The 14178-nt window shown below is 49.0% G+C and overlaps 1 protein-coding gene across 1 annotated transcript in view; it reads left to right on the plus strand.

The window, feature by feature from the left end:
- The first annotated feature begins 1783 nt into the window (after positions 1-1783).
- Positions 1784-14178, plus strand: part of LOC144508237 (endothelin-3-like) — a 125323-nt gene continuing 112928 nt past the window's right edge. The window contains exon 1 of the mRNA XM_078236051.1: positions 1784-1919. Coding sequence (XP_078092177.1) covers positions 1784-1919 — 136 coding nt within the window. The remainder of the gene's footprint in view (positions 1920-14178) is intronic.

Here is a 14178-nt window from a genome sequence, read left to right on the forward strand (position 1 = left end):
TGTTCTTATGTATCTGCTGCCCTTGTCCTTCTAGATGGAAGTGGTCATGGGTTTGGAAGGTGCTGTCTAAGGATCTTTGGTGAATTGCTGTAGTACATCTTGTGGACAGTACACACTGCAGATACTGAGCGTCGGTGATGGAGGGAGTGGATGTTTGTGGATGTGGTGCCAATCAAGCTGCTCTGTCCTGGATGGTGTTGAGCTTCTTGAGTGTTGTTAGAGCTACACCCATCCAGGCAAGTGGGGAGTATTCCATCACACACCTGACTTGTGCCTTGTAGATGGTGAATAGACTTTGGGGAGTCAGGAGGTGGGTTGCTCGCTGCAGTATTCCTAGCCTCTGACCTGCTCTTGTAGCCACTGCCTGAGGGTATCTCTCAGGTCTGGGGGTATATTTCTGCCTCTGTGTGTCTCCTCAGGTCTCGGGGCAATCCCATGGCCTTGGGAATATCTCCTGGGTCTGGACATATCCCCCTGGAGACTGGATGTATCTCCCTGGACACTGGGGCATCTCCATCTCCCTGAGGTCCCTTCTGGGGTATCTCTCGGGTTTCTGTGTATCTCCCCAGATCTGGTAGTAACCCCGTGGATTCGGAAATATCTCCCTGGGTCTGGGGTTATCTCCCCAGCGGCCTGGTGGGTTCTTGACCTGGGGCTAGGATATCTCACCGGGTCTGGTGGTTCTCCCCTTGTCTCCCTGTGAAACCCACTGTGTTTGGGGGTTTCTCCCTTTGTATTGTGGTATCTCCTGGATCTGTGAATATCTCCTGGATCTGGGGATATGTCTTCTGTCTGGGGGCTTGGTTTGGTGGTACCTCCCCTGGTCAGGGGGTATCTCCCCAGGTCTAGGTGTATCGCTCTGGGGTTTGGGGGAAAAACTTAGTTTTAAGGGTATCTCCCGGATCTGGGCATTTTTCCCTGGGTTGGGGCTTCCACTTCTGGAGGTGTCGGCCCCGGGATCTAGGGGTGTCGGCCCTGGGGTCTGGGGGTGTGAGCTCCAGAGTCTGGGGGTGTCGGTCTTGGGGTTTGAACCCCGAGGTCTAGGGGTGTCGGCCCCGGGGTCTAGCGGTGTGTGTTTGGGGGTGTGAGCCCCGGGGCCTGGGGGTGTGAGCCCCGGGGTCTGGGGATGTGAGCCCCAGGGTCTGGGGATGTCGGTCTCGGGGTGTGAGTCTAGTGGTGTGAGCTCCGGGATCTGGGGGTGTCGGTCGGGGGTGTGAGTCTGGGGGTGTGAGCTCCGGGGTCTGGGGGTGTGAGCCCCAGGGTCGGGGTATTGGTCCTGGGGTCTTGGGGTATCATCTGGGGTCTGGGGGTATCTTCCCATGTTTAGAGGCTTTTCCTGGCTCTGGGGTCTCTCTCCAACTCTGGGGGTCTCTCCCCAGCTCTGGGGGTCTCTCCGCACCTCTGGGGTCTCTTTCCGGCTCTGGGGCTCTCTCTCCGGCTCTGGGGGTCTCTCTCCAGCTCTGGGGGTCTTCGGCTCTGGGGTCTCTCCCCGTCTCTGGGGGTCTCTCCCTCGCCTTGGGGGATCTCTCCCGGTCCTGGGGGGTCTGTCCCTGGCTCTTGGGGTCTGTCCCCGGCTCTGGGGGTCTCTCCCCGGCCTTGGGGGATCTCTTCCTGTCCTGGGGGGTCTCTCCCCGGCCTTGGGGGGTCTCTCCCCGGCTCTGGGGGTCTCTCCCCGGCCCTGGAGGGTCTCTCCCCGGCTCGGATTGGGCCGGGGGGGGGGGGGGGGGTGGTCTCTCTGGAACCCTCCCCGCTCAGCTCCGGCTTTGGGGGCGGCGCCTCCTGAATGTTTAGGAAGAGAAACTGGAGACGGAGCAAAGACAGAGAGAGCGAGACTGAGATCCGCATCGGGACCAGGACCATCTCTCCGCCCATGTGGATTCTGCTGCTGCTGCTGCTGCTCGGGGCTCTTCCACGGGCCGGTAAGGAGCGGGATTCTCCAGAGATAGGAGTCCTCCCGGGATAGGGACAGGAATTCCCCGGGACAGGGAATCCCCCCGGGACAGGGAATCCCCCCGGGACAGGAACCCCCCGGGACAGGCAATCCCCCCGGGATAGGAATCCCCCCGGGACAGGAATCCCCCCGGAATGGGCAATCTCCCCTGGATAGGGAATCCCCCCGGGACAGGAACCCCCCCGGGACAGGCAATCCCCCCGGGATAGGAATCCCCCCGGGATAGGCAATCCCCCCGGGACAGGGAATCCCCCCGGGACAGGGAATCCCCCCGGGACAGGGAATCCCTCCAGGACAGGGAACCCCCCCCCCCCCCCGGGACAGGGAATCCCCCCGGGATGGGCAATCTCCCCTGGATAGGGAATCCCCCCCGGGATAGACAATCCCCCGGGACAGGGAACCCCTCTCCCCCGGGACAGTGACCCCCCGGGACAGGGAACCCCCCCCCCCCCCCCGGATAGGCAATCTCCCCGGGGCAGGAACCCCCCCCCCCCATAACAGGGAACCCCCCGGGATAGACAAGCCCGCCGGGACAGGAATTTCCCCGGGATCGGGATAGGGACAGGGGGGAAATGGTGTGAGAGAATTATGCTTCTGATAGAGCGAGAGAAAAAAGGAAAAACGAGAGAGTGAAAGGGACAGGAGTGAGCGAGATGGCGGCAGGGGGCGAGGGGCGGGGGGCTGCGGTAGGGGAATGAGATTGAGTTGAATCAATGACTGGGGAATGTTCACTGTCCAGACAGAGTGTCGGAGCGAATGGGAGAGAGGAAGAGAGAATGGAGAGATAGAGCAAGAGAGATCTGAAGCCGGAATGGGAGGCAAAGGAAAGTTGCAAGCGATCGAGAGAGAGGAGGAAGAGAAATAAGGAATGAGAGTGCAAGAGGGGAAAGGGATTGAGAGGAAAAATGTGGTGAGAAAATGTGGAAAGGGCTAAGTGAGATAGTGAGTGAGAAAACAAGAGCGAAAGGAGGACGGTGAGAGAGTGAGTGAGCAAAGATCTCATTAAATGATAGAGGAATGTGTCTGTCACCGCCCTTCTCTGCACTTTACTGCCCTGGACACTTTGCATTTCAGTATACAGCCAATTCTCTTTTTAAAATGACTGTTGAATCTGCTTCCACCACTTTTTCAGACAGAACATTCCAGAATATGTTACCCGTCTGATTCTTTTCCTATTTCAATAACACTGAAAATACCCCCTCCAGTGAAATCTTCATCATTTTGAACACCTTGATCAGATTTCCCCTGAACCACTGCTGTACTTTCTATACAGCATTTATAAAACCAAACAGCCCTGTGCATTCTAAATAATCCTCAAATTATCCCAACAACTTCAAACGTACACCCCCCCCCCCCCCCCCCACCTCTCTGTTCCCGAGCCCTCGTTAAACTTCTCCGAATCATTCATATTCCCACAGGGAGAGTGAGCATAAACAGAAAACGTGCGTTGTTTTTTGATGGTGGCAGGGTACATTGACAGAGTGGACAGTGAAGTATTTGAGATCTTGGGCTTCATAAACAAAGGTAGTGAGTATGTTGAATCTTTATAGAGCAGGTCCCAGTGTATTGGTTCCAGTTCTGGTCACCGCACTTTAGGAAGGACGTAGAATCATAGAAATAGAATCATAGAAATAGAATCATAGAAACCCTCCAGTGCAGAAGGAGGCCATTCGGCCCATCGAGTCTACACCGACCACAATCCCACCCAGGCCCTACCCCCACATATTTTACCCGCTAATCCCTCTAACCGACACATCCCAGGACTCGAAGGGGCAATTTTTTAACCTGGCCAATCAACCTAACCCGCACATCTTTGGACGTGAGGGCCATTGAGAGGCTGCAGAGGAGATTTAACAGACTGGCTCCAGGGATGAGGGATTTTAGCTCTAAGGTTAGGCTGGAGAAGCTGGGGTTGTTCTCTTTGGAGCAAAGGAGATTGAGGAGAGATTTAAACGAGGTGGACAAGATTAGAACAGGTTTGGTTCAGGTAGACAAGGAAAAGCTATTCCTATTGGCTGATGGTACAAGGACAAGGGAGCACAGGGTTAAGGTTTTGGATCAGAGATACAGGGGGGAATGTGAATAAGTGATATTGAACTGGAACTCACTGCCCACCAGAGAGTGGAAACAATGGCCGCGATTCTCCCAAAAGTGCTGAATTGACAGGAAAACTGTTCTAAATGCCGACTGTTTTGTCAGTTCAGCTTCTCACCTGAATCTCCGCACTCTGTGCACTGCAGAGGTCCCAATTGTGAATAGAACATAGAACATTACAGCGCAGTACAGACCCTTTGGCCCTCGATGTTGCGCCGACCAGTGAAACCAATCTAAAGCCCATCTAACCTACACTATTCCAATATCATCCATATGTTTATCCAATAACCATTTGAATGCTCTTAATGTTGATGAGTCCACTACTGCTGCAGGCAGGGCATTCCATGCCCTTACTACTCTCTGAGTAAAGAACCTACCTCTGACATCTGTCCTATATCTATCACCCCTCAATTTAAAGCTATGTCCCCTCGTGCTGGCCAACACCATCCGAGGAAAAAGGCTCTCACTATCCACCCTATCTAATCCTCTGATCATCTTGTATGCCTCTATTAAGTCACCTCTTAACCTTCTCTCTAACGAAAACAACCTCAAGCCCCTCAGTCTTTCCTCATACGATTTTCCCACCATACCAGGCAACATCCTGGTAAACCTCCTCTGCACCCTTTCCAACACTTCCACATCCTTCCTATAATGCGGCGACCAGAACTGTACGCAATACTCCAAGTGTGGCCGCACCAGAGTTTTGTACAGTTGCAACATGACCTCCTGGCTCCGAAACTCAATCCCTCTATCAATAAAAGCTAACACACCGTACGCCTTCTTAACAACCCTATCAACCTGGGTGCCAACTTTCAGGGATCTATGCACATGGACACCCAGAACCCTCTGTTCATCCACACTACCAAGTATCTTACCATTAGCCCAGTACTCTGCATTCCTGTTACTCCTTCCAAAGTGAATCACTTCGCACTTTTCCGCATTAAACTCCATTTGCCACCTCTCAGCCCAGTTCTGCAGCTTATCTATGTCCCTCTGTAACCTGCCACTTCCCTCCGCACTCTCTACAACTCCACCTACTTTAGTGTCATCCGCAAATTTACTAACCCATCCTTCTACGCCCTCATCCAGGTCATTAATAAAAATGACAAACAGCAGTGGCCCCAAAACAGATCCTTGCGGTACACCACTAGTAACTGAACTCCAGGATGAATATTTCCCATCAACTACCACCCTCTGTTTTCTTCCAGCTAGCCAATTCCTGATCCAAACCACTAAATCACCTTCAATCCCATGTGTCCGTATTTTCTGCAAAAGCTTACCATGGGGAACCTTATCAAACGCTTTGCTGAAATCCATATACACCACATCAACCGCTTTACCCTCATCCACCTCTTTGGTCACCTTCTCAAAGAACTCAATAAGGTTTGTGAGGCACGACCTACCCTTCACAAAACTGTGCTGTCTATCCCTAATCAAATTATTCCTTTCCAGGTGATTATAAATCCTATCTCTTGTAATCCTTTCCAATACTTTGCCCACAACAGAAGTAAGGCTCACCGGTCTATAATTACCATGGTTGTCCTGACTCCCCTTTTTGAACAAGGGGACAACATTTGCTATCCTCCAGTCTTCTGGCACTGTTCCAGTAGACAATGACGACCCAAAGATCAAAGCCAAAGGCTTGCAATCTCCTCTCTAGCCTCCCAGAGAATCCTAGGATAAATCCCATCTGGCCCAGGGGACTTATCTATTTTTACCCTTTTCAGAATTGCTAACACCTCCTCCTTATGAACTTCTATCCCATCCAGTCCAACAGCCTGCATCTCAGTACTCCCCTCAACAACACTGTCCCTCTCCAGTGTGAATACTGACGAAAAATATTCATTTAGTGCCTCTCCTATCTCTTCAGACTCCACACACAACTTCCCACTCCTGTCCTTGACTGGCCCTAATCTTACCCTCGTCATTCTTTTACTCCTGACATACCTGTAGAAAGCTTTAGGGTTTTCCTTGATCCTACCTGCCAAAGACTTCTCATGTCCCCTCCTGGCTCTTCTTAACTCTTTCTTTAGGTCCTTCCTGGCTAACTCGTAACTCTCAAGCTCCCTAACTGAGCCTTCACGTCTCATCTTTACATAAGTCTCCTTCTTATGAATCTCATTAAAAACCCAGGGGAGCGGGGCCTATTCACGCTGGAGTTTGACAGTTCTGGAACTCTGCGCATGCGCAGTTGTCCTGATCTGTCAGACTCCCCGTTTGCTGGCTAGCCCAGGACCACCGCAGTGCTGCCCCTTCAGCCCCTCCCATGGCCCGATCGCAGCCCCCACAGCAATTCCCGGGCCAGCCCTGATGCCCCCCCCCCTCCCGGAGCGCCACGATGCACAGCCCACCCCGCTCAACTGTGGCGATCCCCCCACCCCCCTCATCCCAGCAGACCCACCCCCTGCTGACCCCCCCCCCCCCCCAGGGTCAGATGCTGCCCCGGGAGGCAGGTCCCCCCCCCTCTCCGCAGACCACCCTGCCCTCAGCCCGCTCCAATCACTGCCCTCCCTCCAGCCCAGACCAATCCTGTCAGCAGAGTGGTAGCGGGAACTCCCATCTCCACCGATTGCCGCAAGGCCTTGCCCATAATAGGCCCCACCCCCATTAGCACTGCCCAATGCCTGGTGGGCAGTGTCAAGGTTGCCCAGGCTGGCACTGCCAGGGTGCCTATGCCCAGGGGGCACCATCCCCCGTCGCCCGACCCCCTGGGGGCCCCAATTGCCACCCTTTCATTCTGGTGGGGTCTACAGATAGTTCCCCGAACATGGGGAGCTAGCCTGAACCCTGCTGGAATGACGTACTCTTGGCGGGGTTGGAGATTCGATCGGGACGTGAAAGTTCCTGATAATGACCTGCTAAGTATATTTAAAATACATTTGAAAAAGATTCAAATTACTTACCTGCCTCCCCGCCGGTTTCCAGTGTGGTCTGACCGGGGACTGTTCGCCAGCTCTGGGAGATGCGCATGCATTCCTGGCGCATGCTCAAATCCCGGTACAAGGCCGGCGATGCGTATCTCCCACCACAACCTGCCAGAAAAGTTGCAGGTTTCGATGGAAGAATCGCGGCCAATGATTTCAAAGGAAATTAGACGAGCATCAGTAGGAAATTAAGTTGCAGGGTTGGGGAAATCGAGCAGTGCAGTGGGTCTGACTGGATTTCTCTGCTGGCTAGAGTCGATGGGCTGAATGGCCTTCCATGCTCAAATAGAACTATGGTTCCTCATACTCCATGCCTAAATGGATCAATTCACACTTCTCTGCATTAAATTGGATCTGTCTGCCCAATCGATCCCTTTATTGTACCTCAATTACACCTTCTATACACAAATCTAAAAATTAATCCTCATACTGACCCCTGGAAACCAGCACTGTGTGCATCATTCACTGGATACTTCATTCACTGGATAATTCATTCACTGGCTACTTCCTTTACTGGATAATTCCTTTCCTGGATGTTTCGTTCACTGGATACCTCATTCATGCAATATCTCATTCACTTCATACTTCATTCACTGTATTTTTGTTTCACTGGATGTTTCATTCACTGGTTACTTTCCTCACTGGATACTTCATTCACTAGATACATGATTCTCTGGATACTTTCTTCATTGTATACATCCTTCACTGGATGTTTCACTCACTGGATACTTTCTTCCCTAGATAATTTATTCACCGTATGCTTCATTCACTAGATACATCCTTCAATGGATACCTTCCTCACTGGATTCTTCATTCACTGGATACTTCATTTACTAGAGACTTAGTTCCCTGGATACTTTCTTCATTGGATATGTGCTTCACTGGATGCTTCCTTCACTGGATGCTTCCTTCGCTGGATGCTTCCTTCACTGGATGCTTCCTTCACTGGATGCTTCCTTCACTGGATACTTCATTCACTAGATGCTTCCTTCACTGGATATTTCCTTCACTGGATATTTCCTTCACTGGATATTTCCTTCACTGGATATTTCCTTCACTGGATGCTTCCTTCACTGGATGCTTCCTTCACTGGATGCTTCCTTCACTGGATGCTTCTTTCTCTGGAGACACAATTCCCTGGATACTTCATTGTTTGGCTACATCCTTCACTGGATACTTCCTTCACTAGATACTTGATTCCCTGGATACATCCTTCACTGGATGCTTAATTCACTGGGTGCTTTAATTACTGCAAAATTCCTTCACTGGTTACTTGATTCACTGGATCCTTGATTCACTGGATTCTTCTTTCGCTGGATGCTTCACTCACTGAATTCAGAGCTAGAAATTATCAATGCGAAATTTTCAGGTGACACTAAAATAGATGGGACAGTAAGTGACAATGAAATATGAAATAAGAAATTTACAAATGGAGATGGAGTTTGGCAGATGGAGTTTAACATGAATAAGTGCAAAGTTATCCATTTTGGTAGGAAAAATACACAAGCAAATTATTATCTAAATGGAGATAAGCTTTAGACTGCTTCAGTGCAAAGGGATCTGGGTGTCCTGGGTGAATCACAGAAATCTATTAGGCAGGTACAGCAGGTAATAAGGAAGGCAAATGGACAAATAGATTCTTGACATGCCTTGTTCAAGGAATAGGGGCGGCACGGTAGCACAGTGGTTAGCACTGCTGCTTCACAGCTCCAGGGTCCCGGGTTCGATTCCCGGCTCGGGTCACTGTCTGTGTGGAGTTTGCACATTCTCCTCGTGTCTGCGTGGGTTTCCTCCGGGTGCTCCGGTTTCCTCCCACAGTCCAAAGATGTGCGGGTTAGGTTGATTGGCCAGGTTAAAAAAAAAAAAAATTGCCCCTTAGAGTCCTGGGATGCGTAGGTTAGAGGGATTAGTGGGTAAAATATGTGGGGGTAGGGCCTGGGTGGGATTGTGGTCGGTGCAGACTCGATGGGCCGAATGGCCTCCTTCTGCACTGTAGGGTTTCTATGATTCTATGATTTAGAACATAAAAGTAGTGACGTGTTGCTGCTACTGCAGAATTAGTGGGACTGCACTTAGAATATTGTGTCCAGTTTTAGTCCCCTTACTTGAGGAGTTGTAACTTGTAGTTGCATTGGAGGTGGTTCAGAGGAGGTTCATTATGTTGATTCCAGAGATGAGGAGGTTTGTCTTACAAAGTGAGATTGGGCAGTTTAGACCTATACTCCCTGTAGTTTAGAAGAATGAGAGGAGATCTAATTGAGATGTACAGGATGCTAAGGGGGATTGACAAAGTAGATGTGAAGAGGATACTTCTTCTTGTAGGGCAGTCCAGAACAACAGGTCATAGTTTTAGGATAAGGGGTGGCTGATTTAAAGTTTATTTATTAGTCACAAGTAGGCTTACATTGACACGGCAATGAAAATCATTCATTGGACTTTTCCTTTACTGGATGCTTCCCTCACTGGCTGCGTCCTTAACTGGATTCTTCCTTCACTGCATGCTCTCTTCACTGATTACTTCCTTCACTGGATACTTTGCTCTCTGAATACTTCATTCACCAAGGACACAATTCCCTGGATACTTCATTGATTGGCTACATCCTTCACTGGATACTTCCTTCACTGGATACTTCCTTCACTGGATACTTCCTTCACTGGATACTTCCTTCAAACAGAGATGAGGAGAAATTACTGCTCTTAAAAGGGTCTGTGGAATTCACTACCCCAGAGTGTGGTGGATGTTGGGACATTAAGTAAATTTAAGGAAGAGGTGGACAGATTTTTAATTAGTAAGGGTTTGAAAGGCTATGGTGAGTAGACAGGAAAGTGCATTTGAGGCCGATATGAGATAAGCCATGATTGTATTAAATGGCTGAGGGGTTGAATTGCCTACTCCTGCTCCTAGTTCTTACTTGATTCACTGGATGCTTCATTCACTGGATGCTTCATTCACTGGATACTTCATTCACTGGATACTTCATTCACTGGATACTTCATTCACTGGATGCTTCATTCATTGGATGCTTCATTCACTGGACGCTTTATTCACTGGATGCTTCATTCATTGGATGCTTCATTCACTGGATACTTCATTCACTGGATGCTTCATTCACTGGATGCTTCATTCACTGGACGCTTCATTCATTGGATGCTTCATTCACTGGATGCTTCATTCACTGGATACTTCATTCACTGGATGCTTCATTCACTGGATGCTTCATTCACTGGATACTTCATTCACTGGATACTTCATTCACTGGACGCTTCATTCACTGGATGCTTCATTCACTGGACGCTTCATTCACTGGATGCTTCATTCACTGGATGCTTCATTCACTGGATGCTTCATTCACTGGATGCTTCATTCACTGGATGCTTCATTCACTGGATGCTTCATTCACTGGATGCTTCATTCATTGGATGTTTTATTCACTGGACACTTCATTCACTGGATGCTTCATTCATTGGATGTTTTATTCACTGGACACTTCATTCACTGGATGCTTCATTCACTGGATACTTCATTCACTGGATGCTTCATTCACTGGATGCTTCATTCATTGGATGTTTCATTCACTGGATACTTCATTCACTGGATACTTCATTCACTGGATACTTCATTCACTGGATGCTTCATTCACTGGATGCTTCATTTGCTGGATGCATCTATTGCTGGATACTTAAGTCACTGGATATTTCTTTCATTTAATACTCTTTCAGTGGATACTTTCTCCCCTTGATACTTCGTTCATTGGATGCTTAATTCACTGCATACTTGCATACTTGGTGGCACGGTAGCACAGTGGTTAGCACTGCAGCTTCACAGCTCCAGGGACCTGGGTTTGATTCCCGGCTTGAGTCACTGTCTGTGTGGAGTTTGCACATTCTCCTTGTGTCTGCGTGGGTTTCCTCCGGGTGCTCCGGTTTCCTCCCACAGTCCAAAGATGTGCGGGTTAGGTTGATTGGCCATGCTAAAATTGCCCCTTAGTGTCCTGAGATGTGGAGGTTAGAGGGATTAGCGGGTAAATATGTAGGGATATGGGGGTAGGGCCTGGGTGGGATTGTGGTCGGTGCAGACTCGATGATTCTATGATACTTCATTCACTAGATTGCTAATTCACTGGATACTAACTTCAATGGGTACTTCATTTTCTTGATACTTAACTCACAGGATGCTTCCTTCATTGCATGCTTTATTCACTGGAAGTTTCATTGATTGAATACTTCATTCACTGTATATTTCCTTCACTGGATGTTTTGTTGATTGGATGCTTTACTCACGAGATACTCTCTTCACTGGATATTCCCTTCACTGGGTACTTCTTTCATTGGATATTTCATTCACAATCAGTCATTGTTACTTTCTGCTTTCTTTCTTTTAGCCAGGTTTGTATCTAATCCCACAAATTATTATGTAGACCTTTGTCAAATAGCTTTAGAAATCATAAACACAAGATTGTTGGATGAAATATACACCACCACAAATAGCCTTGAGACGAAACATCCCGAAGCCTTGCTCATCATGGCCGGGGAGTTCAACCAGGCCAAGTTCAAGAGTGTCCGACCAACACATCTTCTGTCTCACCAGAGACCCAAACATCCTCGACCACTGCCAAGCAGAATCAAATATGTCTAGCTCTCTATCGCCCATCCGCACTTTGACAAATCAGACACAAGGCTGTGCGCCTGCTCCTGGCTTACAAGCAGAGAAAGGGGTGGGAGATAGAGAGAGGGAGGGTGAGAGAGTGAGTGAGAGAAAGGGGGAGAGAGAGAGGGAAGGAGAGTGGGGGAGGGAGAGACAGAGAAAGGCGGGACGAATAGAGAGACATAGGGAGCAACGGAAGTTGAGGGGAGACCTGATAGAAGTCTACAAGATTATGAGAGGCATGGACAGAGTGGATAGTCAGAAGCTTTTTCCCAGGGTGGAAGAGTCAATTACTAGGGGGCATAGGTTTAAGGTGCGAGGGGCAAGGTTTAAAGGAGATGTACGAGGCAGAGTTTTTACACAGAGAGTAGTGGGTGCCTGGACCTCGTTGCCGGGGGAGGTAGTGGAAGCGGATATGGTAGTGACTTTTAAGGGGCGTCTTGACAAGTACATGAATAGGATGGGAATAGAGGGATATGATCCCCGGAAGGGTAGGGGGTTTTAGTTAAGTCAGGCAGCATGGTCGGTGCAGGCCTGGAGGGCCGAAGGGCCTGTTCATGTGCTGTAATTTTCTTTGTTCTTTGAGAGAGAGAAAGACAAGAGAGAGAGAAAGAGAGGGAGGGTGAAAAAGAGAGAGAGAGACAAAGTGAGATGGAGAGAGACAAAGAACAAAGAACAGTACAGCACAGGAAACAGGCCCTTCGGCCCTCCAAGCCTGTGCCGCTCCTTGGTCCAACTAGACCAATCGTTTGTATCCCTCCATTCCCAGGCTGCTCATGTGACTATCCAGGTAAGTCTTAAACGATGTCAGCGTGCCTGCCTCCACCACCCTACTTGGCAGCGCATTCCAGGCCCCCACCACCCTCTGTGTAAAAAACATCCCTCTGATATCTGAGTTATACTTTGCCCCTCTCACCTTGAGCCCGTGACCCCTCGTGATCGTCACCTCCGACCTGGGAAAAAGCTTCCCACTGTTCACCCTATCTATCCCCTTCATAATCTTGTACACCTCTATTAGATCTCCCCTCATTCTCCGTCTTTCCAGGGAGGACAACCCCAGTTTACCCAATCTCTCCTCATAGCTAAGACCCTCCATACCAGGCAACATCCTGGTAAACCTTCTCTGCACTCTCTCTAACGCCTCCATGTTAGACATGTATTGTAAGAAAATTAGCAAGAACTTTTATCAATTAGACAAAGAGAAAAGGGAGAGGGAGAAAGACAGAGAGAAAGAGAGGGAAGAGAGAGATGGAGAGAGAGAGAAAAAGAGACAGAGCCTAAAAGGGAAAATAAGAGCACAGAGAGAGAGAGAGAAAGAAGGAACAGAAAAGCAGAAAGAGAGAGAATATAGATGACAGAAACAGAGAGACAAGAATAAAGAAGAAAATGGAAGAGAGTAACAACAAAGAGAAAGGGTGATCACTGTATTCCTCCAGTTCTTGCCCCTCCACTAAAGTCAGAGAATGAGGATGATTGAGAGAAAGGAAGGACCAAAGCAAGAGAGAGAGAAATGAATAATGAAATAATAAACTGAAAGAAGGAGGTAAGAGTTTGAGATTGGAGCAAAGCAGCTGTGTGAGAGAGGGAAAGTGAGAATTAGAGAGATAGAAAGAAACGCAGAATGAATGAGTGAGTGAGAGTCAGAGAGAAAAGCAGAATGCTACAGTCAGTAAAAGAGATAAGAGAAAATCGAACAAGATACAAAGAGGAAGAGGGGTTGAGAGGGGGAGAGGGATCAATGAGGGAATAAGGGAATTTTGGGTGATTGGACTGGGATGCAGTGAAGCAGCATCTTGTGTATGGGTTTAGTACAGGCATTTACTGAACCAGTAGGTGAGAGAGATAGTATTTAGTGAATAGAGTGAGGGGTAATGAATGAATGATGCAGTGAGGGGATTTAGTGAATGGATGAAGAATCATAGAATCCCTACAGTGCAGGAAGAGGCCATTTGGCCCATCGAACCTGCACTGACATCAATCCCACCCACGCCCTATATCTGTAACACCATGTATTTATCCTGCTATCCCCTTGACACTAAGGGACAATTTACAATGGCCAATCCACTTATCCTGCACATCTTTGGTGTGAGGGAGGAAACCCACGCAGACACGGGGAGAATGTACAAACTGCATGCCTCCTTTTTAAAATTCTCTTGCTTGCTTTCAGCTCTGTTCACTGCCTCGTCCCTCCCTATGACTGTACCTTCCTCCAGCCCTTGACCCCTCTGACATCACTGTATTCCTCCAGTTCTTGCCCCTTGCATACGCCTGGTAAACACTGCACCAATGGTGGCTGTGGTTTCAGAGGGGGGCATTTAGTGGATCTCTCTCACTGTCTCCATCATCCCTTCATCCTTGCTGTGCTTCCTTCTCTCCCGCTCTCTCTTGCAATTGCTCCATTATTTCTTTATCTTTGCTTCCCAACTCTTCCTCTCACTCACTCTATCATTCTTTTATCCTCAGTTCTTTCTGCGCTCTCTCAGTTTCTCTCTCACTCATTCCATCATCCCTTTATCCTCACTGTGCTCTCCTCTCTCTCGCTCTTTCTCAGTCTCTCCATCATC

This window comes from Mustelus asterias, chromosome 20 (genome assembly GCF_964213995.1).
Source record: "Mustelus asterias chromosome 20, sMusAst1.hap1.1, whole genome shotgun sequence".
Lineage (NCBI taxonomy): Eukaryota > Metazoa > Chordata > Chondrichthyes > Carcharhiniformes > Triakidae > Mustelus > Mustelus asterias.